The 27,407-nt window shown below is 49.0% G+C and overlaps 1 protein-coding gene across 1 annotated transcript; it reads left to right on the top strand.

Moving 5' to 3' along the window:
- The first annotated feature begins 1,618 nt into the window (after positions 1-1,618).
- WDTC1 (WD and tetratricopeptide repeats 1) lies at positions 1,619-27,407 on the top strand. The gene is made up of 16 exons (XM_065698007.1): positions 1,619-1,761; positions 8,171-8,318; positions 10,361-10,444; positions 12,075-12,121; positions 13,227-13,338; positions 13,727-13,914; positions 14,387-14,569; positions 14,828-14,922; positions 16,164-16,279; positions 17,220-17,295; positions 18,766-18,862; positions 20,000-20,173; positions 22,936-23,171; positions 23,549-23,717; positions 24,126-24,318; positions 24,478-27,407. The coding sequence occupies exons 2-16, from the start codon at positions 8,211-8,213 to the stop codon at positions 24,673-24,675; spliced, it is 2,076 nt and encodes a 691-aa protein (XP_065554079.1). The 5' UTR covers positions 1,619-1,761; positions 8,171-8,210; the 3' UTR covers positions 24,676-27,407.

Genomic DNA, 27,407 nt, shown 5'->3' with positions numbered 1-27,407 from the left:
CTCAAGGAAGAATGGACTGCAGACTCTGCTGGCTCCAGGAATGTTTCTATACATTTATAGTCCATTTCTACACGACGCCCAGCTCTTTCTTTCTGTATTTATTTGCTGAAGATGAACTCAGCACCACTACTTCCCTCTCTCTGCTTCCACTTTGCTGCGGTTCCCCCATCCCCGTTTTGCCTGTGCAAACTGGGTGCAAGTCTGGCTTTGTCTCTCAGTCAAATGATAGTCTTTGTCTCTGCTCGGCTTCAACAAACAGCACAGCAAAGTGCCAAGTAAAGGCTGTTTACACCCTCCAAGTTCCCTTTGAGCCTGGCAGGCAGAACCAGCAAGTACCTCCTTAACTTCAGACACTGTTCTGTCTCTGTTCTGTCTCTGTTCTGTCTGTCTGTCACCAGCTCAGAAAAGACCAAGCTCCTGTGCCCCAGTTTTCTTTCCATCAGCACGTAAAGCTTCCATGTCAAGAGCATCCGAAGCCTGCCTGATGTTCTGTGGGGAGCTTTAGATCCCCATGAGAATGGCATCTGGGGAAAGAAGATAAACCCTGCTGTAAGGCTGATAGTGATAGAGCCCCGTTATTATTTGTTCAATTAAAGAACTCCAGGCAGATGCAGAGGCAACAACTATGTCCCTTAAAGAACTTTGACAAGAGCTGAATGAGTTAATGGCTTATGAGAGGCAGACAAATTATTACAGCTAATGGTTGGGCTGTCATTTATGAGCCTGCGGTATATGGAAGTAACCATTCACAGACCAGAATGTGCACGACATAAGGACCACAGAGTCCACATAATGTCAACTTTAACGGGCTTTTTGCTCTTTCCATTAACGCAGAGCAGGCAGGCAGCAGTTTGCTTCTGGCACGAAGGAGCCACGGAATGAAGCTCTTCATTCAACTTCCTTCATTACGCTTTATTAACAGACTTCGGAACGTTTAATTGGGGAAATAAGTTATATTTAAACTATATTTATTTCACACACCCCATTTTCGGGGGCGTGCGTTGGGACAACGGGGACTGGCGGAGGTGCCACTTGCCTTGGACAGACAACACGGCCACCACCCATTCCAGCCGGCTGGAATGTCGATGCGAAGGGAAGCCTTGCAAACACTGCCACCCCCTGGCTCTCCTTTACATACCCCCAAACCCATCTGTGCTGCACTCCATACCCCCAAATTCCACCGGGAAACCCACGGCGCGAGGGCAGGGATCGGCTCTTCCGCACCCTGCTGGAGGCACGGAGCGCTGCGGCCTACCCGCCGGCCGCCATGGCTCCTCCTCCGACTACAACTCCCAGCAGCCCCTTCGCTGCTCTGCGCTCCCGCCTCCCCTCCGTGCTGCTTGGCCGAGCGCGCAGCGAGGCGCTGTGCCCTTTTCCATTGGCTCCCAGAGCTGTCAGTCACGAGGCGGCCGACTGCCGGGAGGGCAGGCAATAGGATGTATTCTCGAACGCGAATTACGCCATTTGCGCAGAGTCGGGTTAGCTGTGGGTGCGAAGAGGGTGGTGGCGTAGTTGGCGTGGCGCATGCGCAGAGCGGCGCGGGGCGAGCGGCTACGGGGGGTGCTGCTGAGCCCCGGACAGCTGAGGGGGTAAACAGGGGCCGGGCCGGGGTACAGCGGGGCTTGCGGCGGGGGCTCCGGGGGACGAGGACAGGGATTCGCGGGGCTCCTCCGGCTGCTCCTTCCGCGTGTCCTGCGCTGCCCCCTGCATGGATGGAGCCTCGCAACTTCCAGTGCCCGCGGCGCCCGGGAGGCCTGACAGGTAACGGTCCCAGGGCCGGCCCGAGCCCGCGCAGCCCCCCCGCCCTGTCAGCGGCCCCCGTGCCCGGGGCAGGCGGGTCACCGGCCCTTGTGTCCCTTTCCTGGCGGTGCCCCGCTGCTATCCCTCTCTTTCCTGGCGGTTACCCCCACGCCAGCTCCCATCCCAGGCACTCCCCACACCTATTTTCTAGGAGCCTGACCCCATCCCAATTGAGACCTCCCCCCCGTCCATTCCCCCCATTATCTTCCCCTTTATCCCCCCATTTATCCATTCCCTCTCTACCCCTCCTCTCCTTTATCCATTCCCTCTTTATCTCTCCCCGCCTTTATCCTTCCCTTTATGCAGCCTCCCCCTTTATCCAGCCTCTCCCCCTGCTAACAAGCACCTCTTTCCCCTTCAGCTCTGATGATACCTGCATCTTCTGGCTGGTCCTACCCCCTTGTCAGGTTCAGCCTCTACTTCCTCACTCCTCATTCCCCCTCCTGCATTTGGTGCTGCCCTGTCCTCACTTTCTCCTTCCCTTTACTAAGGGCTGAATCTGCCCTGCTTGCCTTTCCTGTGCTAGTCTTCCCGTGGAGCTTTCAGTGAGTGTCCTGCAGCCCTTTCCCTTGGGAAGCAGATGAGTCTTTTCTCCTCTGTCAGCGTCTGCTGCCTGAACTCCTTCCTGCAGCCTCTGGACCATGTGGGTCTTGCCATTGGCCTGTTACTTGTGCTGGGCTGGTGAAGGGTGGCTGGAGGATGCCTGAGCTGTAACCACCCTGTGGGCATAGCAAGGTTGTCTGGACCCGGCTGTGCTCCTGTGCTGCCTCTGTCAGCTCTCAGATCCTACCTCTTCTGCCCACCTCTGTTGTAAGCAGCTGCTTCCTCTTTTGTTGGCCTGCTCCATCTGTCCTGGGGAGCGACTGCTGCTTCTGGCAACTCCTTCAGGCATAGCAAAACCTTGTTCTGAGGTGTCTGCTGCACACCAGGTCCTTGCCTCTCGTCTCGAGGTTTGTTAAAACCGGTCTCTGTGTATCTCTCTTCATTTGATCTGTGACCTCTGGAAAATCAAGATAAAGAGGAAAGGGAAAATAAGTGGTGAGGCTAAAGTTGGGGCCTAAGTGGTGTTTGGATGGGTGATGTCATTTGTGGATGCTTCAGGGCAGGGTCAGAGCAAGCTTCCTTTGGGATGAGCTGTGTATCTGCAAGGCTTGGAGCGTGCAGAGTGCTGCTTTTTTCTTCAATGACCTTGAGTTTGGAGACTGGGGAACTTGGGTGCATCAAACAGTGAGGAGTTGGGTTGCTCATTTAGTGTTGCTCATTGAAGAGTGATCCCCAGAACTCCATTTGGAAGTGGACTTTTCCAGGAGCTGAAAGGGCTCAGAAGGTACTGAGAAGGTACTGACGTGTGAGCCTAGCCCTGGAGCCTGCAGAGATCTCTGCCTTGTTAATTTTTGACTGCAGGTTTAAAGGCTGAGTATTGCGAAAGTTCTGCCTCTGGAGCTTTGTGTTACAGGAGCAGAAGAGGCCAGGAGTGACCTGCAGCTGACTGCACCTCTCTGTGCTTGTGGGTGCAGTGTGAGAAGAGACTGTCACTGTGGCTGAGGTGACAGCTGGAACTAGAGCCCAGCTTTTGAGTCCTGCCTGGGTGTTCCAGGCAGGTTGGGAACAGTGAGGGATGACAGAAGATTGTCCTTGGAATTGAGTGCAGAGATGCCATTGAAGCGGGAGAGAGAAATGTGCTCCAGTGTCAGCTAAGGGTCATAATTTCTTACATGTAGTCAAAGTGAAGCTCCTTGTGGGGTAATCACTGGTAGCAATAGTGCAGATTGATCCAGAATTGTTCCTTGTCACTGGGACTTAATCCTGTCATTTCAGTGTGAGTTGGTTGAGCAAGTTTTGTTCAAAGACAGCTGCATGAATGGGTTAGGAAACAGTATGTCTAAAAGTTAGGGGTTTTGCTGAAAGAGGAGCATCCTATGCCAATTTACATGCCTTTACTGATAACAAATGGCCAGAGGTTTCAAAGGGGCTTTGTGAAGCCTATAGGTGGCTGAGAAATTGGAGTCACAGTTGATTCTTGTCAAAATATTGATGTGTATTTTCCAGCAGACCTACAAATCTTGGGGCATTTTATGCTTTATGTGCTATGGTCAAGTCATAATGTAATTAGAAACTTGTTCTACGTGTGCAATGGTGTGTGTGGTCAGTATAGTCTTTAGCATAAACAGCAACCCTGGGAGAAGGACTTGAGGGTGTTGGTGGATGAGAAGCTCCCCAGGACCCATCAGTGTGGCATGAGCCCAGGACCCCCAAATGTGCTGGGCTGCACTCCCAGAGTGTGAGCAGGAGCTCAGGGAGGGGATCCTGCCCCTCTGCTGTGCTCTGGGGAGACCCCGCCCCTGCAGCCCTGATCCAGGTCTGGGGCAACAGCACAAGAGGGAGCTGTTGGAGTGAGTGCAGAGGAGGCCATGGAGATGCTGCGAGGGCTGGAGCAGCTCTGCTCTGGAGCCAGGCTGAGAGAGCTGGGCTGGGGCAGCCTGGAGAAGAGAAGGCTCCTGAAGGGGAGACCTGAGAGCAGCTCCAGTGCCTAAAGGGGCTACAGGAAACCTGGAGCGGGGCTTTGGACAAGGGCCTGTAGGGACAGGCCAAGGGGAATGGCTTTAACCTGCCAGAGGGGAGACTGAGATGGGCTCTTAGGCAGAAGCTCTTCCCTGTGAGGGTGCTGGGGTGCTGGCACAGGGTGCCCAGAGAAGCTGTGGCTGCCCCATCCCTGGCAGTGCTCAAGGCCAGGTTGGACACAGGGGCTTGGAGCAAGCTGCTCCAGTGGAAGGGGTCCCTGCCCATGGCAGGGGTTGGAGCTGGATGAGCTTTAAGGTCCCTTCAACACAAACCACTCTGGGATTCTATAATGCTTGTTTCGTAGTAGGATCTCTACATGGATTAACTCAAGAACTTAAGTAACTGTCATATTCGTGGTGTGTGTGAGTCTGTAATTGCGACCACTTGTAGCTAATGGACAATGTCTGATGTGGAAAGAGACAATTTGGGACTTTTTGTCCGTGATTCCATGATCATTACAGGTTGCCAAAGCCTTTGCAGCAGTGGAATACCTGTAGAGCAGCAAAACCCCCCAGCTCTGTGAAGGCAAGAAAGGCTCTTAGTCTTTGCAGCCAAGCATACACAGCGCAGGCTTGGATGCTGGTGCTGACATCTTTAAAGTCAGTTTTGGTTTAAACTCTGGCTTATTCCACTTTGTCAAGCACAGGGTTGATTTTGTGGATGATCTTCTTGATCTATATCTTTTAAGAATTAAAGTTAAGATGTGTTGATGAGCTGTTCAGAACACCTCTGAGTTACTGACAATGACCTGTCCAGAGAGTTGGGAAGCTCCACAACACATCTATAACTCTAAAACCACTCACATGTGCTTTGCTCCACTGGCCACTCCCCTGGCCAGTGGGAGAAGGTATCAAATGCTATGGCAGAGGAGACTTGGTTGACAAGCAAGAGAATCTGAGTCTTTCTTCAGGAGTGGTAGGTTTTGAGGGGGTTGAATGTTTGAGGTCTCTTTGGGGTCTAAAGAGCAAAAGAAACCCCAACTGCTCTTACAGAGGAAGACAAACAGGCCCTGGCGGGGAAGAAGTCAGCTGGGTGCTGCCTGGAGAGGGGGACTGCAGATGGTGGTTGGGAGTGTTGTAGGGAAGCTCTAAGAAGAGTGAGACACTGAGATCTGCTGGAATATTGTCCCTCGTGTCTCTTGACAGTGTACTTTGTATTAATGGATCACTCACTTCTCTGGGAAAAGTTGATTAAGTGTCACTAGTCACTGGTCACAAGCAGTGAGGTTGGGTGGCTGGTGTGTTTAATAGGGCTACAAAGAGGAGGGGAGCCTTGGGATATCAGCTTAGAGGTAAGAAGTTTTTAGAGTCCCTGGCCTGAGGGCTGAACTGTCGAGGTGTCACAGTGATGGAGGGTCTCTCTGCCCTGTTGTAGCTGTGGATGGAGAGAGCATTTCTGTATACTGGAGGGTTTGGTAAGGAGGGCAGTCTGTGGGGATCCAGCCCAGGAGAAGGGCAGGCAGAGGCTTGTTAGCTCAGAAGGATGTCTGGGTTCATACTGTTGTGGTTTAAACCCAGCCAGTAACTCAGAACCATGCAGTCACTCGCTCACTCTACCCCTTCTTCCTTCCACTGCTCCCAGAGGGATGGGGAGGAGAATCAAAAGAGTGTAACTGCCTTGGGTTGAGATAAGAACAGTCCAGTAACTAAGGTATAACACAGACCACTGCTGCTGCCACCAATAATAATAATGATAAGGGAAATAGCAAGGGAAGAGAATACAACTGTTCACCACCTGCCGACTGATACCCAGCCCAACCCGAGCAATGATCAAGCCCTTCCGGGTAACTGCCCCCAGTTTATATACTGGGCATGACGTGCTGTGGTATGGAATACCTCTTTGGCTAGTTTGGGTCAGGCATCCTGTGTCTGCTTCATCCCGGCTTCCCCTCCTCCCCGGCAGAGCATGAGACTCACAAAGTCCTAGGTCAGAGTAAGCATTACTGAGCAATAACTAAAAACATTGGTGTTGTCAGCGCTGTTCCCAGGCTGAAAGTCAAAAACACAGCACGGCACCAGCTACTAAGAAGGAGAAAAATGACTGCTACTGCCAAACGCAGGACACATCCCTGCATGCTTGGTCTATCCAAACCTGAAACTGCTTTTTGAATTAGCAGTTCTCTGTCTTGGAGAACTTGGCAGAGAAGTGTTCCTGGAAAGCACATCCTCATGGGTGTCTCCAGCAATGGAGCTTATCCAGCCCAGCTGGCATGTATATGTAGATCTGGCCTTGGACACAAGCAGCAGGGGGTCTCCCCTGTGCTTACCTCTGTGCTGCAGAGTCCAGAGGATCCACCTGCCCTTGTGCTGAGGTGCTTTGCTGCTTCCTCTCCCTCCCATGCTTGTGAGCTCTTCAGAACGCAGTTGGTGGTGTCTGCTTATAGACTCCATCTCTATAAAGAAGCAGAACAATACCTATGGAAAACCAGAGGCCAAGTATCAAAATCTGATCACTTCATCATCTTACTACAAGAATTAGTATGAGATACTGATGATCAAACACAGTCATGGTGCTGCCTCTTGCTGTTAACCCTGGGATGGAAGCAACTCTTGCTTAACAAGAGGGTGAGTGAAGGTAGAGGTGCTTAAAACATGAGGTGTCTTCCTGGTGTCTTTCATGGAGTTAATTCTGGAGTAAAAGGAATATGGATTAAATACACTTGTGATGAACTAATATGTAGGGAGTAGCTCAGTTTCAGGCTGACCAGTGGATTCTGGGGGAGTGTGCCTTTTGTCTGTGTTACATTGGACTGATCCTGTGGCTACCCTGGAAGTCCTGCTTGGGAGCCCACTGCAAGAAACCTGGCTTTTCTTTTTGTTTGGGTGGTGGTTCTTGCTATCTATAGGTCTAACAAGGTTTCTGTGTTCATGGAGGAGCCAGCTGTGTTAGGAAAGCAATTGAAACTTCCACCTGGAACAAACTCGGCTGTCAGGAAGAATGAATTCCTGGTACTTCCTACCCATGGGGAGATGCCTGTGTATGCACACTACCAGGCTTTGGGAAGCAAATGGAAGCTGAAGCCCAGGGCTTTGGAGCTCCTGGGGTACAGGAACCTCATGGATTCGCTGTGCACAGCAGGTCTGCCTCATTCTACAGGCTTTAAATTATTTAGCTTAGTGCATTAAATATGGAATTCCATTAGGAGGGTGGCAAACTCTGATTCCTCCAGGATATACAAGTTCCAATAATCATCCCTTTCCTAGTGCTAATGTAATTGGGTGTCCAAGTGATGGTGGCAATTGAGTGGCTGATTCCAAAGAAACACTTAATGTCCTTTTTGGGGGGGTTGGTTTTTGGCTGATAATCAAATGTAGTAAATGAGAGGAGAGGTGGCCACAAATATCGATGCCTTCTTTACTCATGGTGTAAGAGGTGGTGAGGCACTGGCAGAGGCTGGATGGGGGTTGAAGCAAGCTGCTCTAGTGGAGGATGTCCCTGCCCATGGCAGGGGCTTGGAAGTGGATGAGCTTTAAGGTCCCTTCCAACCCAAACCAGGCTGGGATTCTATAAGCAGACACAGAATGGCTGTGAACCAGATGCTGCCCTGGACTGGCAGGGTCTTTGGCACAGAAACATGGCTTCTCTAGGCTGGGTAATCCTGGAGTTCTGCTTGCTGGGAATTCCTCTGCAAACTCAGGATGTTCTTCAGTCTTGCACTGCTCCTTCTCATCGAGTTTCTTCAATGAGCCTTTATACAAAGCTTTTCACTTCTTAGCCACTGCTATTGAAGGTGGAGTACTTCACATTGTATATGACTGGCCTAAGGTTTGTATGCCTGCCTTTACTTTCTTCCTGTTCTGTCCTGCAGGTAATTAAATGCCCTCTGTGTGGATCTTTGCTCTGGTGGCATGCTTGGATGTACAGCAGCTCTTCCAATAGCTTCTTTTTGTCTGCCCCATCACAAGAAGATGGCAAAAGCAAACATTACCAGAGACATCATCCACAGACAGATCAAGGTATGTGTTAGCCAAGTGTTGCTCCTGGTGAGTGGACAACACATAGAGGATTGGTGTTCATGGCCTGGGAAATACTCGTGGTGTTGCCTTCTGAAAAGACCTCTACTCCTTACATATTGATAAGCTGTGTAAGAAGCTTAAGAGAACAAATACAAAGGACCTGTTACTATCCTTAATGAAGAGGTGGGCTGAAGTATGGCAGAACGGGAATACAGCTCTTCTCCCTAGCAGGAGCTCCCTGTGCTAGTTTGACATCAGCAGGTCTGTTCCTTTTGAATACAAGGATGAAGAGAGGAATACAGCTACTTGTGTTTGAGCACCAAAAAGGACCCTTAGCTAGCTCCCTACATGAGCTTTCTGTCAGCTGCTTTCTGTGTTCTTTTTGTGTGATCTTGCCATCAGAGGTATTTTCTGACTGCAGTAAAGCTAATGATCTCTGTCTCAGTCTTCTGGCTCTCTTTCTTTACAAAGTGCTGTGTTGCTTCCTTTGTGTAGAGAAAAACTTGTCCTGTGGTCGCATCAGTCATCTGATGGTTGCATTTGGTGAAAGATCTCTTAACGTGAAAGGACCAGCTACAGCAGACACAATAGGCAATTATTACTTGGACTCAGAAGCCTTAAATCACTTGCAGCTTTGCTGGTAATCAGCATTCATGCAAGTGGGTTGGTAGTGGCCAGAATAAGGAACTAGGAGCTTGAATGCTCTCTCCACTGTGCAGTTTGGTACCACACTTTGTGGTATAAACTTGTGATTTAATCCATTTGTTTTGCTGCTCTAACAAGGAAGGGATGGGTCTGTGCTTAGAGCCTTAGCCTGGCACTCTTTCACACTCTCTGCTCTCTTAGACTTTGATGCCTGACCTTGGGAAGATTTCTAAGTCTGACACTTCCTTGTAGGAAAAGCAGTATCCCACAGACCTCAAAGCCACTGGGGTTACCCTAACAAGGCAATTAGAACTGCTGCACCTTGCACTGTGCCTAGGAGTGTTTTGGGAATGTTACCGTATAAAAAGTGATTTGTCCTACAAAAAGCCTGTTTCGCTTCTCCTTTCCCCCTTTCTTTCTGTCTCTATTTTGTTTTTCAGTAGTTTTTGCTGTGTGGAGTTCATTACTTCATATGGGGCTGCAGAGCTGTAATGTGGTGTGTCAGTTCTCTGTGACTGCTGACATACTCCTAGTACCTAATCTAATGTTTAATATCGGTGTTCCCATCTCTAAATGGTGCTAATAAAGACTTAAGTTATCTTCACCTGACTGTAGCATGGCACGAGATGAGACCAAGGAATGAACCTCCTTGGACATTATATGTTCCATTCAGAATATGACTTGCATTCCCTGTTCCTCAGGCCTGCCTCTGCAGTTGGCCTTCTTTCATCGAAGCCATCTGCTCATGCATCTGCAAAGCCTGTGAGATCACAGGGGAAACAACTGCCCTGCTTTTCTTCACCTTCATTTGTACTGACGCAGTCCTGTGGCAGCTGCTCTCCTCTCTGTAGAGCAGGCTGTGCTGTGGCACTGCAGCTACGTGCTCCCACTCCAGTCCTGCTGAAAGAAGCCATCTCTAAAGGATGCTGTCCAGTGATATGCCCCAGTATTTGCCCGGTGGTGGTGGTGGTGCTTCAGGGCAGGATATGTGCAATGACAGACATCTCCTGAGCAGCTGTGCTCTAGTACTGCAGTGGCTGCTGAAATCCTTGCCAAGAGATAATGACAGGCATTCCCAAGCTCTCTTGTATCTCCTGGTTATGGCCCGAAGTAGGCACAATATTCTGGCCTAGTGTGGGCATCAAACCTTGTCTTGGCCACCCAGCTGGAGCTTAGCAATGAGAAAAATATCACTTTAAACCAATTCAGGGGCAAGGATTACATACTACCTGCCTGGAGATGATACAAATGACGTCTCCTTCCTACTGGACAGGTACTTGATGCTATGGACACCCCAATACTTGGCAAGGTCCCAGCTTGAGTTTTGAACCTTCTTTTAAAGGGCAAAGGGAGTGTTTTGTTTGCTGTAGTGAGTGTGCTGCTTGTTTGCCTCCTAGGAGAGGGGTGCGCTGGGCTTTGAGCGACACTATCACGTCACTGACCCTTTCATTCGACGCCTGGGCCTAGAAGCAGAGCTGCAGGTGAGTGGGTTGTGCTTAAAGAGCAATCAGGGCTACTTGTGCAGCAGAAGTCTATGAAATTCTCTCTTGTATGGGATAGATGCTGATTACTTAGTCCCCTAGACTGCATTAGAGCCAGGAATAGCTCAGTGAGAGCTTGTGTTGAGCTTTCTGCATTACCTAACACACACCTACAAGAGCCTTTAACGAGTGTGTAGCAGCTAATCCCAATAGTGGTGCCTGAAGAAGGCAACTGTCAACTGTTCAAGATACTCAGCTGGGATGTTGAAGAGGGTAATGTGTTGCCTAAAGAATAGGTTGTTGTATTGCAGTCTGACACGGCTTAAAAAGATCTTAAGCTTCTCTTGGTTTGGGGGAGGACAGATTCTTTTGTTCTCCTTTTCAGTTGCATCTCCTGTATTAAACACTGCTCAATGCTCCCCTAGTCTTCCCTGGGACAGTTGTTAGTTCATTTCATAGAATCATAGAATCATAGGATATGTTAGGGTTGGAAAGGACCTCAAGATCATCTAGTTCCAACCCCCCTGCCATAGGCAGGGACACCTCGCTCTAAACCATCCCACCCAAGGCTTCATCCAACTTGGCCTTGAACACTGCCAGGGATGGAGCACTCACAACCTCCCTGGGCAACCGATACCAGTGTCTCACCACCCTCACAGGAAAGAATTTCCTCCTTATATCCAATCTAAACTTCCCCTGTTTAAGTTTGAACCTGTTACCCCTTGTCCTGTCGCTACAGCCCCTGATGAAGAGTCCCTCCCCAGCATCCCTATAGGCCCCCTTCAGATACTGGAAGGCTGCTATTAGGTCTCCACGCAGCCTTCTCTTCTCCAGGCTGAACAGCCCCAACTTCCTCAGCCTGTCTTCATACGGGAGGTGCTCCAGTCCCCTGATCATCCTCGTGGCCCTCCTCTGGACTTGTTCCAACAGTTCCATGTCCTTTTTATGTTGAGGACACCAGAACTGCACACAATACTCCAGGTGAGGTCTCACAAGAGCAGAGGGGCAGGATCACCTCTTTCGACCTGCTGGTCACACTCCTTTTGATGCAGCCCAGGATACGGTTGGCTTTCTGGGCTGCGAGCGCACACTGCAGCCGGCTCATGTTCATTTTCTCATCGACCAGCACCCCCAAGTCCTTCTCTGCAGGGCTGCTCTGAATCTCTTCTTTGCCCAATCTGTAGCTGTGTCTGGGATTGCTCTGACCCATTTGGATGGAGATGGGTTATACAGTCACTCAGCAGCAAGGTGCTTCTAAAGGAGTTACCAGAAGTGCATTTCCCATGCGTTCCCAGAGAGCCTGTACATGTAATTTGTCAGCCTAGCCAAGGGCTTTGGAAGCAAAGTCACCTTTCAGTGTGTGCAGCAGGAATTCCTCTGTAGCCTCTGAGATTCAACTGCCATTTTATTCAACACTACCTATTTTTGTCTTATTTATTTCATTTTGCCTGTTCTAACCCAACTGCTAGAGCATGGCTGGAGGTGCTTATCTGCTATGTGGGTGGGTTTTTCCACATTGGAACAAGCTGTTATGTGTGGGGAGCTCTCTGTGTCCTTGTCTTGGAGCAGCTCTGTTTGAGAAGTCTGAAGTTTCTGTAATCCTCTCTTCCCATTATGTTTTCTTCCTCAGGGTCACTCTGGCTGTGTCAACTGCCTAGAATGGAATGAAAAAGGAGAGTAAGTATGTGGCGTGACTCAGGGGATCAACCAACTGATAACTGCAGGTTCTCCCAAGAGTAAGGTGCTTCCCATTCCTAGTAAAGCTCCAGCTCCAAGTTTTGAACTATAGTAGAGCACACACTTCAAAAGCAGTTTTATTTTGTTAAATAGATATTTATATTATTAGAAATGCCCCTTTCGTGAGTTCAGAAGGGAAATGGTCAGCCTAAGAAGTGGAGATTGAAGCCTGCTTCTCTTCTCTTAAATGGTATTACGGATTAGAATGGAGCTTTAGGATTTGCCCAGCTGGTGGTGACCCCACCCCCTTCCCAATGCTCTTAAAAGCTTCTGCTGGGGGACAAATACATAGGGGAGTGAGGCAGAGCACTTAACTCCTCTGCAGTTTTAGAGGGAAACTAAATACAAGAGCATTATCTGCATGAGAAATGACTGGGTGGAAGGAAGAGCATGTATTTATTGTCATGCCTCTCACAAGATCCCAAGTCTGATGCTCTTTAGAATGACTTCCCAGTAAAAATGTTGTGTTCTTGAAAGAGATCTGGCTACAAGGAAGTAAGTTTAAACAAGCTAATGGTTGGGGATGTCAAATGCTTTTGCTTCATTGACATAGATGTAAAAGGCAAACAGTGCCTTGCGGTGTCACTGCCACACCCTGCACTTAGTGAATCACTACATGAGCCCTAGCTTGGGACTGTTTGGGCCCATCTGAAGTCCAGGAATGAATGCCTTGGCTTGGGCTTATAGATGATGTGGAGCAGTTCATGCAGCCAGGCTAATAAGCATAAAGGAGGCTCTGCATTTTGTTGTTGACCAAATGCTCCTATTGTCTTCCCCTGTGCCACTGGTGTCTGTGCTGAACCAACAAAACCCACTCACTTTATTGTCCATGGAGTTGTTGTTTGGCTGATTTAGCTCCCTAAACTGGCTCAATGGATGGGTGCATGTGGAGCAGCAAGAACACAGAGCTGAGAACAGAGAGGGAAGTGGGCTTCTTAGAGCTGAATTAACTTACTGGGTGCCTGTGGTCAAAGCACTGCAAGAAATTGGTCACAGCTTAGAACAGAAGAATACATGACGCATATTTCTCTTCTTCTTCTTTTAGCTTGTTGGCCTCTGGCTCTGATGACCAGCATACCATTGTCTGGGATCCTTTGCACCACAAGAAGCTTCTTTCTATGCACACAGGACATACTGCAAACATCTTTTCTGTCAAGGTATATCATTAGATAGAATGAACAACTATCAAAATGAGCAACCTGAGCAGCAAGAGAACAGATCCTTGCTGGGAAACATTTGCCTGCAAGCAAATTCCCCTGCCCAAAAAAATAGGATTCAGTATTGCTAATGCTAGGAAAAAATACCTGCACTTCTTAGGTTGTCCAGCTCCCACGTTTATCTCATGCTCCCTATAAAGTCAAAGGGAATGATTGTAGCAGATTAGGATGTGTGATGAAGAGACTATTTTGTGTGCTGCTGTAGCTGGTGCCTCCTGAGTGTGGGTGCGTTGCGACCTAGGTAAGAGCCCAGGTCATACTGTGTTCCTAAACCTGTGGGAACAGGTTCAGCACTTCAGGTTCGAATGTCAAATGTGTCTTCCAACAGTTCTTGCCACATTCAGGGGATCGGATCCTCATCACAGGAGCTGCAGATTCCAAGGTGCATGTCCATGACTTGACTGTCAAGGAGACCATCCACATGTTTGGAGATCACACCAACAGAGTTAAGCGGATCGCCACAGCTCCCATGTGGCCTAACACCTTCTGGAGTGCAGCTGAAGATGGGCTCATCAGGTACAAAACTCTAGTTGTTCTGCCCCAAAATGAACTGGATTAGGCTCCATTGCAGTATATGTTATGCACACATCTGTCTCTCTCTGAAGAGCTTAAGCTCATTTCTCCCTTTCCTGGGACTGGAAGGATTCATCTTGAAATGTAGACTCCTCTGATAAAGACTCTCCTCAGCTCCTCTGTTCTCCTCTACTGCAAAGGGAGGCCAAGAAAGGAGCAGCCTCGTTGAGTGGGAGATACAACACTGAGCAATGTTTTTCTCCACAGTCATTGAGACTCTTCAAAGAGTAAAGTTACTATGAGACTCTGTTCCACTTTTCATAGAGGCATACACCAAATGACGTGAAGGACACACATGGAGAAATGCATGTTCACAGGAAGCTGTGCCTCCCCATACTCAATAGACAAGCTAAGCCCTCTCTTAGTGCTGATTCTGTTACCTGGTGCACAGATTGACCCTCTCTTCCCTTTGCAGACAGTACGACCTGCGAGAGAACAGCAAACGTTCAGAGGTCCTCATAGACCTCACAGAGTACTGTGGGCAGCTGGTGGAGGCCAAGTGCCTGACGGTCAACCCCCAGGATAACAACTACTTGGCAGTGGGGGCAAGTGGCCCCTTTGTGCGGCTCTATGACATACGCATGATCCACAATCACAGGTAATGGCTCTTCTGGGCAGACAGGAGTGGTCCAGGGATCTGTTCAAGGCTCTGATGGGAAGGGGAAAGACAGGGAGCAATGTCTGGGGCTCACTGAAGTTTTGCCCAGTCTGTCTCTGTGGTGTGGAGCAGGCTGGTGAGCGCACAGCTGTATAAGCAGGAGGCCTTGCCCTTGTGTGTGAGCAAGAAGTGTCAGTCTAGACCAGGCTTCCAGCAGTTGAATGCTGTGGTCATAAGGCTGTTCTTCTTTCTGGTTAGGAAAAGCATGAAGCAGAGCCCTTCAGCTGGAGTACACACATTCTGTGACCGACAGAAACCCCTCCCGGATGGTGCGGCGCAGTACTATGTGGCAGGTACTGGCACCTATGCTAGGGGGACACTGATGGGACTTAATGCCTAAGAAGTGGAGTTCTACCTGTGACAGAAGCAACCACTGCTTGGAACAATTCTCTGATACAGGGATGGTCCATGGAATAGTAGTTTATTTCACTTCTATGCTGTGAATTCTTGTTTATGGTACCTGCATAACAGGTTACCTGCGTATGTTACCTGCATAACACTCCCTGATTTGGCAGTGGTGTGTGGTGGTGAGCTGGCCTTCCTTCTTGGATAACTGGGAGGCTATAGGTTTCTTCCTGGAAATGGTCCCAGCAAGGCTGCTGTTCATTGTCATCACTGTCTTTCTGGCACAGAAGAGAAGTGGCTTGCCCTCATTCTGCAGGTGAAGCATCAGTGCTGTAGTATCTGGGCAACAAAGGTGACATTCTGTCCAGTGCTTGTTAGTTACAATCTTTTTTTTCCCAAAAATGTTTGGTTTTTATCTAACTCTTAGACCAGCATGTTCAGCAGACCAGTTCTGACAGTCTTGCTGCTGCTGAGCCCCGCTAGAGGATTTCTTGGGTCTCCTGAATTGTTCATGCAACACATCTGCTGTCTGAAGCAAAAGAACCTGTGTGTGAGCTGAATATTTAGGAGCTTTGGGTTGGTTGTGCTAAGGGCTCTATGAAGGGAGTCTGATGAGAGGGTTGAGGATGGAGATATTTGCTTGCAGATGGCCATGAGTCACAGAGGCCAAATCCAAAATGAATCCCTAAAACTGAGATTTACTGGGTTCTGCAGCCTTTGTTGCTAGCAAACTAGTTGTAAGCCAGTCTTTATATGGAGATGGCCTTGCAGAATTGATATCTAGAGCTTGTGAAAAGGCAGCTATGCACATCTGTGTGTTTTCGTAGAATCATGGAATGGTTTGGGTTCAAGGGACCTTAAAGCTCATCCAGTTCCAACCTCCTGCCATGGGCAGGAACACCTTCTACTAGACTAGGTTTCTCTAGCGTGGCCTTGAACACTGCCAGAGACGGAGCCACAGCTTCTCTGGGCACCCTGTGCCAGTGTCCCGCCACTTCGTGGCAGAGGATTTCTTCTGAAGATCTAAATATGGTGGCTGATGGAAGGATTCAATAAGTATCAAGGGGAAATGGAAAATCACTTCATACATTGCTCTCCTACCAACCGCCTGTAGAAGGGAGCAGCTGGGGTGGGACAAAGCCAACAGTTGCAAGTGAAGCTGATGTGTATGGACCATTTCTTTTCCCAGGGCACCTTCCAGTGAAGCTGCCAGACTACAACAACAGGCTGAGAGTTCTGGTGGCCACATATGTCACCTTCAGTCCTGATGGCACTGAGCTTTTGGTCAACATGGGAGGGGAGCAGGTAAGGAGGCAGCTCGAAAGCTTCATGTGGGGCTGTGTGTGTTGGGTCACCACACATTGCTGCGTGTTTAAAAAGGGGTGTAGCCACTTCTCTGTGAGTCCTATGATTGATTTTTAACCTGCTTTCTGATTCATTCAGCCTAAATGCCTGGTGTTAGGGATTGATTTGTTGTGCTCCCACTGATCAGACTTGAACCACATTCTCTTTGGGTTTCCCAATTCCGATTTTACCTTCTGAAAGAGGGAAAAAAACCCAGTTCTGGAACTGACCTGTGCAGTCCTAGGGAAGATTTCGTAACTCATTCCTGAAACATCAGACTGCTTCTGTACTAGAATCTAGTGAATTAAGGAACTTATGGAAGCAAAGGCCTTCGCCTGGAATCTTGATTGCTTTAATTAGAAGTGATATTCATGGATCTTTGTAAAGCCTGTCAGTGAAATGAGAAAATACTCCTGCCAGCATTCATCCACATGGATGAAGTAGGACCTTTGCTTGTCCTCGACAGATCTTTCTCACACATGCACTCATTCTCTTTGAGAGAAGGTGCTGGGTTAGATGAGTTGCAGCTCTGAGCTGAGCTCTCAATTCCTATCCCAATGTTACGCCAGGACTTTGCAGGGCTGCTTTCCAAGCTTCTCAGGAAATCCTGGTTTCATCTTAGAGACACTTTTGCCTTGGTTTAGGGTTTTCTCACCTCTTCAGTAAGACAAGGCTCCTGTTTTCCAGTGTTCTACTTTCTGAAGCCAGTGCTGGAGTGGGACACACCACTGGTGCTGCTGTCAGCCTGTGTGTACCCATCTTTAACCAAGGTTCCCAGTTAGAAAACTGGAAATAGCAGAATGCAGGTGTGGAAGTGAATACCCAGCCAGCCCTGTGTTTCTGTGACTTGAGCAGCTATGCGTCACTCACTTTTGTCTCGTTCTTTTTCTTCATTCCTTAGGTCTATTTGTTTGATTTAACATACAAACAGCGACCGTACACTTTTCTCCTCCCAAAGAAGTGCCACACTTCAGGGGGTGAGTATGATGCTAGCGTGGAAGTGAGTGAAAGGCAGAGGGAAATTGTGTACTACACAACTCTTTTCAGTGGTCAGCCCAGTCTGGGCAGGAACAAGGAAAATGAAGCAGGGGTTGGCTGTTGCTGGGTTGTTTCTGCAGTGCAGTTCATACCCTGGGTTCTAAACCCCTTCTAGAGAGTGACAAAATGTGTGTCTTGAGGGGAGAAGTGAGCTGTTGCATGTGTGAACTAAGGAGAACGCTTAAAGCTGTGCACAAAGAATAAAGTAGACTTCGTAGAGGGGTTGAAGACCTGGTATCCTGCCTTCAGCTCAGGGGGAAGCTTTGTGCACAGGCAGGAAAGTGGTATATTGTTTAAGCTTACTAGTAAAACGTTATCCCCTCATGCCTGTTATCCCCTCCTTCACCCATTAGGAAGGAGAGAGAACAATTTCTTCTCTAGTCTAAGAACTGGGGGTTGGAACTAAGTGATCTGTAAGGTCCCTTCTAACCCAAACCATTCTGTGGCTCTGAATCAGGCCTGACACCAGCATCCCTCCTGGTGCTGAGATAGTTGAATCAAAGTAATTTATTTGATGAGTAAGTGTATCCAAAAGCCTTTTTATTCTTGGCCCTGTTTCTTCCAGGGCCTGTTTGTACACACAGATACTGCAGTGCTCAGAGCACTCTGGCACAGTTTGATCTGTGTACTCACTGTGCTTTAGGCCTTAATCTAACCCTCACATCCTGGTAGCAAATACATGCCCTGCCTTTCTCTTATGTCTTGAATGAGTGTGGGTGATCTGGACTGTGGTATCTGGTGAGGTCACGCTTCCACTGGTAGGACAGTGTTTGAACAGGCTCACAGGGGTGCAGCAAATGCTCCTCCCTTTTGGGCACAGAAAGTTCAGGTAAAGGCAGTGTGAGTACAAAGGCTGAGCTTCATGTGCATGCATGTCTGTGCACACTGCAGTTGCTGAGCAGTGCAGTGCATGGCTTGGAGAGTGGCCCCAGTTTCCTAGGCTGTGAAGCTGCAACAGAAATGCAGATTGTAGCCATTTAAGCTGAGTATTTTGGGTAGAAATGGCAGATGATGTGGCTGCACGACCTTCAGAGGGTTACTTCAGCTTGTAACAGCTCCTGAAGCAGTGGGGTAAGGAAAGAATGGAAGGAAGAAAGCATGTAGAATTCCTTTCCTGGATTCCTCCAGTCATTCTGCTCCTCCTTGTTCTATTAAACATAGCTCTGTGATTCTTTATCTGAGTGAATCTAAACTAGAAAGTTACTGATGTTAATAAACACTTCTGCAGTGTTAAGTATCAGGCTTTTGGTGATTACTTACTAGAGACTCAGTCTGAAGGCAGTTCAGTTCAAGCTGCCCTCTGTGTGTGTACTTTGTTCTATGTGTATCTATTTTCAAACATTAGCTTGTATAATCCCCATTGATGCTTAGCATGGCTGTGTATTTTTGGTGTCTTTCCTAACCTTCAGAAGTGCAGAATGGCAAAACCTCTACCAACGGAGTGTCCAATGGCATCCACCTCCACAGCAACGGCTTCCGCTTGGCTGAAGGAAGAGCACATGTGAGGTAAGGGGACAGCTCTACCTGCATGAAGGCCTCTCCTGGTTGTTCTTGTCCCTCTGTACTGGAGGGATCTATTAGATTCTATGGTTCTTCCTCTTGCCATGGTTAGGTGCTGCTAAACAAGGTGTGACGTGCAGATTCACTCAGTGTGTTGACTTGATTGTTAAGTTGCCTCTGTCCCAGGAGCTGTATTTGCTTCTGATGTGAACAAGAGTCAGATCAGCCAAGAGTGGCCTAGGAGAAATGTTGTCCATGAGCATTTTTCCCTTCTTTATAATGAATTACTGTGGACAAAATGAAGAAATGACTTTTCAGGCCTGAAAGCAGAGTGCTCTTAGTTGTTCTGACCTGCAGAAACTGTCTTGGTAAATGGGAGAGGCTGTCAGGTCCAAAGAGCCTTGCATTGCTTTGCCATTGTTTAGGGGCATCTGCCTGCTGCAGACTGAACTGAAGCAGCCAGAATTGCTTTACGCCAATGCCACTGGAGTCATTACTCCTGCAGTCTGCATGGGAACTGGGAACGGGTGGAGAACCCTCCTCTATTGTTCCTGGGGCTCTCTTTTTAAGAGCAGAACGCAGCTGGGTGAAGCAGCAGCAGACTGGAAGCACATCTTGCTGCCTGCTTTTCCTCTGGCTGATGAGCCACGGTTAAAAGTCAAGGCACAGATGCTTAATACCATATATGGGTAGTCTGGGTTCTACAAAGTCACTTTGTTCGATGTTTTCAGCTTGTTTCCTCTAGATGGCCCCTCCAGCACAGCAGCAGAGATGTAGCTGGAATGGTGGGTTGCTGAGCATGGGCCTTGTGCAGCTCGGGATGCCTGGTTTCCTGCTGAACTGGTGTTCTGGGATTGGTGATATTGTTTATCCAGTCAAAGCGAAGCTGTCTGAGGGATTAGATGCTTATAATACCCACTGTTCAATTGTGGGTGTATGTCTGCCATATAAATGATGGTCAAAAAGAAACCTTCCTACTAAGTCCAGTTTATGCAGGTACAGGGTATCTTCTGCCTTTGACATTTCTGGTATTAGCTAATGCTTGCTGGGACTTCTTAAGCTAGAACAAAGCACTGCAGACAGTTAACTGGAGTTCACAGAGCATGTGAGACTTACCTGTGCTCCTTCCTTCTTCCTCTTCAGTCCCCAAGTGGAGTTACCTCCATACCTGGAGAGAATCAAGCAGCAAGCCAACGAGGCCTTTGCTTGCCAGCTCTGGACTCAAGCCATCCAGCTCTACAGCAAAGCAGTCCAGAAAGCCCCCAACAATGCCATGCTGTATGGAAACAGAGCTGCTGCCTACATGAAACGCAAGTGGTAAGGAAGCAGACGGTGTCAGAGGTGACTGAGATCTGGGTAGCACTGATGCCTTATCCACTGTACAGAACCTTTGTGCAGAGCAGGGTTGGGGATTTTGGATCAAGTGGGTCACCTCTGGCATAGAACAAGGGGTTTGCACAGCCCACAGATACTGCACAGGCAAGCACAGCTGGTAGTAGCTCCTCATTTTGCCTACTGGCATGCTGAGTAATGTTCCTTTCCTGTTTGAAAAGAAACCCAAAATCCACTTCTGAGTAACAGCATTATGAGTGTCTGCAAGGGTGTTTGCATTTCTTTGGATAGTTCTGATCTGCATTAGAGTATGGGTCAAAATCTGCTGGCAACAGATGAGGTAATGTTTACAGTGTTTTCTGACTTCATCTCTCATGATAGAAGGTTGTTGTAGGGCTGCCTGGAGTTGCTTTGCTTGCTGCTTTATCCAGGTAACTAGTACTGCAGATGATCAGGCATGACCTGGTGGTTCCTGGGTTAGCCCACCTTCCCCTTTACTGAAAGCAAACCTCTCTGAGGGATGTGGGGAGGTGGCAACTGGTGTCTCAGTGTCTGGGGGAGGTTCTGTCTTTGCTGTTGCAAGACACACTGTTAGCCTCTGCAGTAGGTAATGTCTTCTCTGACCAACAGCCAGAGCTGCATCTGCAAGGTACACTTGACTTATTTTATTATCTGTCTCCTTGAGCAGAGGAAGACTGAGCAGAATGACTTGCTATGAACATAGTTAAAATAGCTGTGGTCCTTCATCTCCATTTGCTTTGTGAGGATATCCTTCTCCTCTCCCTGCTGAAATCCCCAGGATGAATTCTCCTCTCTTCTTGCCAAGATAAAGAGCAGCCAGCAGTTGTTGTGACTGTTGGTAACTGGCCTACTCGCTGTTTTGCAATAGCAGAGATTTGGGAGCTGCCTCAAAAAGACCTCAGTGTTCAGAGGGAGAACAATAGGTTGGGATTAAGGAATGGGAGGCAGAAGCTGAGTGCTGAGCTCATGAATGACATTTTCCTTATAGGAATAGTTTTTCCCAAAGGATGTTGGCAGATCTGAACCTTTCTGTGTGTCAGCCCCTGCTTTGCTACAGCTTTCAGTAGCAGGAAGATGTGAAAATGTATGCACGATGGGTTTCTGTGGTGGGCAATGATTAGAATTTAAAAAGTCCTGAGCTGGATTCTGCTCAGGTATAGGAAAGACTGGACAGTTTCCTGCTGCTGGATGGCAGAAGGTGATGGGATGTCACTGAGTAGCTGGACAGTGACCCATGCTGAACTCCTCTGTGTCTCTGAGGTGTGCTTTGTGTTCGCAGCAGGAGCTGTGCAGGATGCTGCAGGTCTTGCTTTGGCCTCATTCTCTGAATAACACAGAGACAGATCTCTCCTCTTGCTCAGCTCCCCTCAGCACTTCTAAAGCTGTCCTCTTAAAATCTGCTTCTAAGAGCCAGCTCCATCAGTCTCCAGCCCTGCTTTTAGCTGTCCATGTTGACAGTACTTAGCTGATTCAAACCTGTAACCGTGGGAGAAGTCAGGTCCTGCTTTACATCTCAGTATTTCCACACCAGTCTCTTGGGCTGGCTGACACTGGGATTCGAGGTTGGAAGGGTTTTGGGGGTGGCAAAGTAGCTGATAGCCCATTCTGCTCTGAACTGATGAGACGCCCATCTGTGTCATCCAGTTCCAAACCCCTGCTACAGGCAGGGACACCTTCCACTAGAGCAGGTTGCTCCAAGCCCCGTCCAACTTGGCCTTGAGCACTGCCAGGGAAGTGGCAGCAACAGCTTCCCTGGGCTCCCTGTGCAAGTGCCTCAGCACCCTCTTCTGCCTAAGAACTCATCTCAATCTTATGACAGCTAAAAATAACAACATTCCATCAGCAGTGGTGATCACTGGTCAGCAATAACAGATCCTGTGGAGACCTGGCATTCTCTTAAGAGAAGGTCTTCTCTGTGATGCCTCTGGACAGTTGAGGCTCAGTGCTGGTGCAGCAGGCGTGCAGCCCTGCCTGACTTCTCAGCCTCTGTCAAGCTGAAGGGAATGCCAGCATGCAAAACTCAGCAAGTCTCTCCTGCTTCCAGAGCACAAGCAGAGGCGTTCTTATTCCCACAGCTCTGGAGCTTAGGGGAATCGAGCATAGCCTCCAGGAACTGTACCCAGGATATAAATATCCATTATGATCCCAGTCTGCTGTAACACTTACTTCCAAAACTTAAAGCTTTTTCCTCTAAAGGTGAGAAAAAACTGCTGCAATAGAGATTTCTCCATCAGGGTGCTGAAAGTGTGCTTCTGTACCTCCTTCTTGAAGCCTACAAGTGATTGGGAGTGTGGGCAGCAAAAGATGCTACCACACTGTGTGTCCACAAAGGGGCACGCGTGAGCTGCCGTGCTCAGAGGAGGCTCTGCTCTCCTTGCAGAGAGGCCTTGTGTCTGCTTGGCCAGAGGGCTGGAGCATCCTCCATCTTCAAAGGACTTCCCGAAACGTGTTCTATCCGTCAGCTCTGCACAGTCGGTTCTAAAATGGCAGGTCAGGACTTGCTGGGCTTCCCTGTGTACTTACACTGCAGTCAAGGATCTGGGCTTGGTCAGATGGGGCCCCTGAGAAGCAGTAAGCGGTATTAGCATCAGAGTTTGTGGGGTGTTTGAGTGCATAGAGAGAGCTGGAAACAACAAGCTTTGAAGTGAAATGAGGGCTGGGAGCAATGGTGGGAAATGTGTGCTGGGAATGCTTGGGCTGTCTAATCCATGCTCCCTTTTCTACAGGGATGGGGACCATTACGATGCTTTAAGAGACTGCCTGAAGGCCATATCCTTGAATCCATGCCACCTGAAGGCCCATTTCCGCCTTGCCCGCTGTCTCTTTGAACTCAAGTATGTGGCAGAAGCACTGGAGTGTCTCGATGACTTTAAAGGGAAGTTCCCAGAACAAGCACACAGCAGTGCCTGTGATGCACTAGACAGGGACATCAATGCAGCCCTCTTCTCCAAGAGTGATAACGGTGAGTGCCAGTGCCTGCTGTGGTGCTTCAAGGTTATACTGCAATCTAATGATGGGACAAGGAATGTTCTCCTTAAACTGTCCTTCTGAAGTAAAACTCCAATTGGAGAGAGAGATTGATTGTTCTTGTGCACAAAAACTGGCCTGAGCCTGTTCTTTCCTTGTGCCTGGGCCTGGTTTGCTCTTGAGCAAGACTGTGATAAAAGGAATCTGATGTACCCAGGAGATAATGTGGAAGGAAGCTTGTGCTCTAAGCCCTGCTCCCTGCTGGAGTTGTCCTTAACTCTCCTCTAAAGCTCTTGGGGTCTCCTGGAGTGCTGTTTGCTTTGAACATGTTCCTCCCCAAGTTGTGATGAGGGAAATGTGTTGTCCTTCCAGCTGAAGACAAGAAGGGGGGTGGCCCCATCCGGCTGCGAGCCACAGGCCGCAAGGATTCCATCTCGGAGGATGAGATGGTGCTGAGGGAGCGCAGCTACGACTACAAGTTCCGATACTGTGGCCACTGTAACACTACTACAGACATCAAAGAGGCCAATTTCTTTGGCAGGTATGTGGCAGAGTGTAAGAGGGATGCAGCAGCAGAATGAGAATGCTCCCTTGCATCAGATAAAGCCTCCTGTAGCCCCATGTGACTGTTCATAAAATGATGCTGACACTGATTTGCAGGGTTGAGAAAGATGACAGAAACCCTCCTCTTTGTGTGGATGCATGAATAGCAGGTTCAGTAGCAGACCCATAGAGGACCCAGTTGGGCTAGCATTTCAGACAGTCCATTTGGGATTGAAAACATGAATCCTGGGGATGGAGGGAACCAACACAGGAAGCTTTATGTGGATCTGTGAGCGTGAGGGGTGGCAGCCTGCTGATTATAGAAACCAACTGAGATTCTCATGTCTGCTAGAGACTAGCTGTGGCTCTAAGCTGTGATCTCCAGCCTCTGCTCCTTTCACCCTAGCAATGCACAGTACATAGTCAGTGGGTCAGACGACGGCTCCTTCTTCATCTGGGAGAAAGAAACCACCAACCTTGTTAGAGTGCTGCAGGGAGACGAGTCCATTGTGAACTGTCTCCAGCCTCATCCCAGTTACTGCTTCCTGGCTACCAGTGGCATTGACCCAGTTGTACGACTGTGGAACCCCAGGCCAGAGGTAAGAGCTGTGCTTGGTAAGTAAGGCTGTCTTAATGTTGTTGAGATATAACAAACACTGGCCTTGGGATCTCTTAGGAGTTGCAGCAGCAGTAACCTCTTTAGCCCCTCTTTGGTGCTGGCATTGCCTTGCTGAGTTCTCTCCTTTCTTGTGTCACAGAGTGAAACCCTGAATGGCCGCGTGGTGGTGGACATGGAAGGTGCTTCCCAAGCTAACCAGAGGCGCATGAACGCAGACCCGCTGGAGGTGATGTTGCTGAACATGGGGTACCGGATTACAGGACTGACCAGTGGTGGGGCTGGAGGCTCAGATGATGAAGACAGCTCAGAGGGGCAAGTCCAGTGCCGGCCCAGCTAAAACAGAACTGCCTCTCCTCCCTCTAACTGTCTGGCTGAAAGGGAACCTAGTTTCCTTGGTCCTGGACTTCCTCTGATGAATGACTGCACTGTTTCGCACTATGCACAGAGTAGGACAAGCTGGCAGGGGCAGGAGCGGCCATCTCTAAACCATCACCACCACCTCCTCCTCCTCCCCTCACGCTACTGAGCAGCATGGCAGTGCAGTCCAGGGTTTGCCTTTAGTGGAATTTAGTCCCAACAGGGGTCTTTGAGTTGTCTGTAAGCAGTGTAAGCTGGTGATGTTGTTTTCCAGAGTTGCTGTATGTTCTGGTACAGGGTTGGCTGCATTCATGCATTTGCAGAGGGAATGTGAAATTCCTGAATAAAATACAAACCTAGGGCAGGGCTTATGGAATGAATTCACTGCAGTGAGCTTGATCTTGAAAGCTTGACTCTGCTTTTGTGCTACCAGCCTGTCTCGAGGCCCCTGGTTTAGGGTTGTTGGCCATAAAACACCTCGTATGTCCCATAACATCTTTCTTCTGGCTTCCATCTCTTACCATTTTGTCACCAGATGTAGCTGTGTTGTGTTAAGGACTGGATGTTGCCCATGTTATCCCTGGGTATCTGTCTTAGTTGATGGATCAGTGAAGGCACTGAGTTTGCGCAGCTCAGCAGGGCAGGGGGTGCTTGCCATGGAGAAAGGTGACAGCAATGAGAGCAGGTTTGAGCAGAGGCTTAGGACTCACATAACTGAAGCTGCTGAGGAAAGGGGCTGGTCTCTCCATTGCCTAAAACATGTGTACCTGTGTTCACCTCTTCTCCACGTCGCCCATGCTGGAGCTGAGAACGTTGCCACTATGTACATGTATCTAAAGTGTCAAGCTCTTAGACAGCAGCATTTGTGTGCAGTCAGCTGTTCTGTCTTGGCCAAGGTGGGCCTCATTGGGCTGACATCTGATGGGTTAGTGGTTCTCTCAGGAACCCTCCTCCTTCTTCCTTCTCTCGCCACGTGGCTGCAAAGCCAGGAGTGCGCCTAGAAATGCAGCACTGCACTTCCATCCTTTGTCATGTCACATGCAGCCCTGATCTTCCCTCCTGCAGTTGCCAGGCACTAACTATCAAACAGATCTTCCACAGCTGTGCTTACAACCGGATCTGAAGAGGTTGTTTTTTCTAGGACTATCAACTAAGACCAAAGAGCCCCTGGAGATCTTCACTGCTCTGTGCTGTCTCGTATCTCTTCCTGCTGAAGGTCTGAACATGGACCCCTTGGTCCCAGGGGTGTGAGATGTGTGTCTGGGAGTGTGTGCGCATGTGTGTGTGCTGCATTAGGGCTGTTCTTCCATGTGGTGCAATCCCTGGTCTTCCTGTTGCTGCTGTGGATGAGAGGCCTCCCTTTCCTCCTCTGGCTGCCAAGCACTGATGAGAGACTGCACAGTTCTGGCTGATGGAGGTAACTGCTTCCTCTCCCTTCCAGAACAGTCTTGGACATAAGTGAGCCTTGTACAGGAGGGAAAGAGGCCACAGAGCCTCGTACCTGCAGCATCTCTCCAAGGACACTGCTTCCTGCACAGAGAAATCCCCCAGTGGAGTTAACCAGGATCAGGTCTCTACCCCTTAGACAAAGATGTCCATCTGCTCTGTCCCGCGTGGCACTGAGCCCTAGTGACCCCCAGCCTTGTGGGAGCATGCTCCTTACCACCTGGGCACTGCTGAGCTGTGAGGAAGGCTGAACCAACCATCCTTTGCTGGAGTAGAGCTCTCCTGGGACAGATCCAGATCCTCACTTGGCTCTAAGGGCATGGTGTAGATGTGCCTGCTCACTCCATGTACCTGTGTGGGGTTCACAAGCTGTCCCAGTGTACTCCAACACTCGGTGCTCTTCCCAACCCAGAGACAGCAAAAAGCCTCTTCTCACTTGGGTGGCTCTTTGCCATGGTCTGGCCTTTTCTTTCCTTGCTTCAGGATTCCCTCTTCAACGCAGCCTCTTTTTTTTCTCCTCTCCTCCTCCCACTCAAACTTTGTTTTCCCAGCTTTCAGGAGACAACGTCTGCACACTTTGATTTCTAACCGGAGACACCAAGATTGGAAAGCTCTGAAGAGAACAGGCCTCTCCCTCCCCATTCACCTTGTGCTGTGGCAGCTATTTCTTGTTGGGTTTCCCCTTGTGAGCTGTGGGAGAGCTGGAAGATTCCCTGCCTCTGCAGTGGGTTGCTTGTTGTTAATGGCTGCTTTGGTTAAAAGATGACGAATGATAATGGGAGAGAAGGGGAGGGAACAACCTTTCTGCCTCTGGCCCCTTGTCCTGGGCAGATTACCTGCTCTGTCACTTGGTAATGAGGGCTTTGTATTTATTGGTGAAGGAACAAAACCCATGCTGGGGAAGTAGGGAGAAGATGTTGCTTTATTGACCTCTGCTGTTTACTTCAACCCCCTCTTTGGGAAAGCTTCTTCCTGCTCTATCTGGTTAACTCTTTCTAGGCTGGGATATGCAGGGATGCCTCCTCTATTTTTGTACTCTAGCAGCGGGCTCTCTGTGAGGAGAGCCTAGGATTCTCTTTAGTAGTGCAATGACCATTGCTTCTTGCTTTTCCAAGTACTAAAGGTGATCAATCATCTCGTAAACCTTGCCCCTGCAATTGTAGAAGTAACACACAAGCCTTACTGCCCTCGTTAGAAGGAGCAGAACACTTGTTTCTCTGGTCCTGGAAAAGAAAGGGTTAAAGAGATTAAACAATTCTTTCTCTA

The sequence above is a fragment of the Lathamus discolor genome, chromosome 18, assembly GCF_037157495.1.
Source record: "Lathamus discolor isolate bLatDis1 chromosome 18, bLatDis1.hap1, whole genome shotgun sequence".
NCBI lineage: Eukaryota > Metazoa > Chordata > Aves > Psittaciformes > Psittacidae > Lathamus > Lathamus discolor.
Note: the sequence above shows the minus strand (reverse complement) of the source record. Positions and strands in the feature narration are given on the sequence as shown.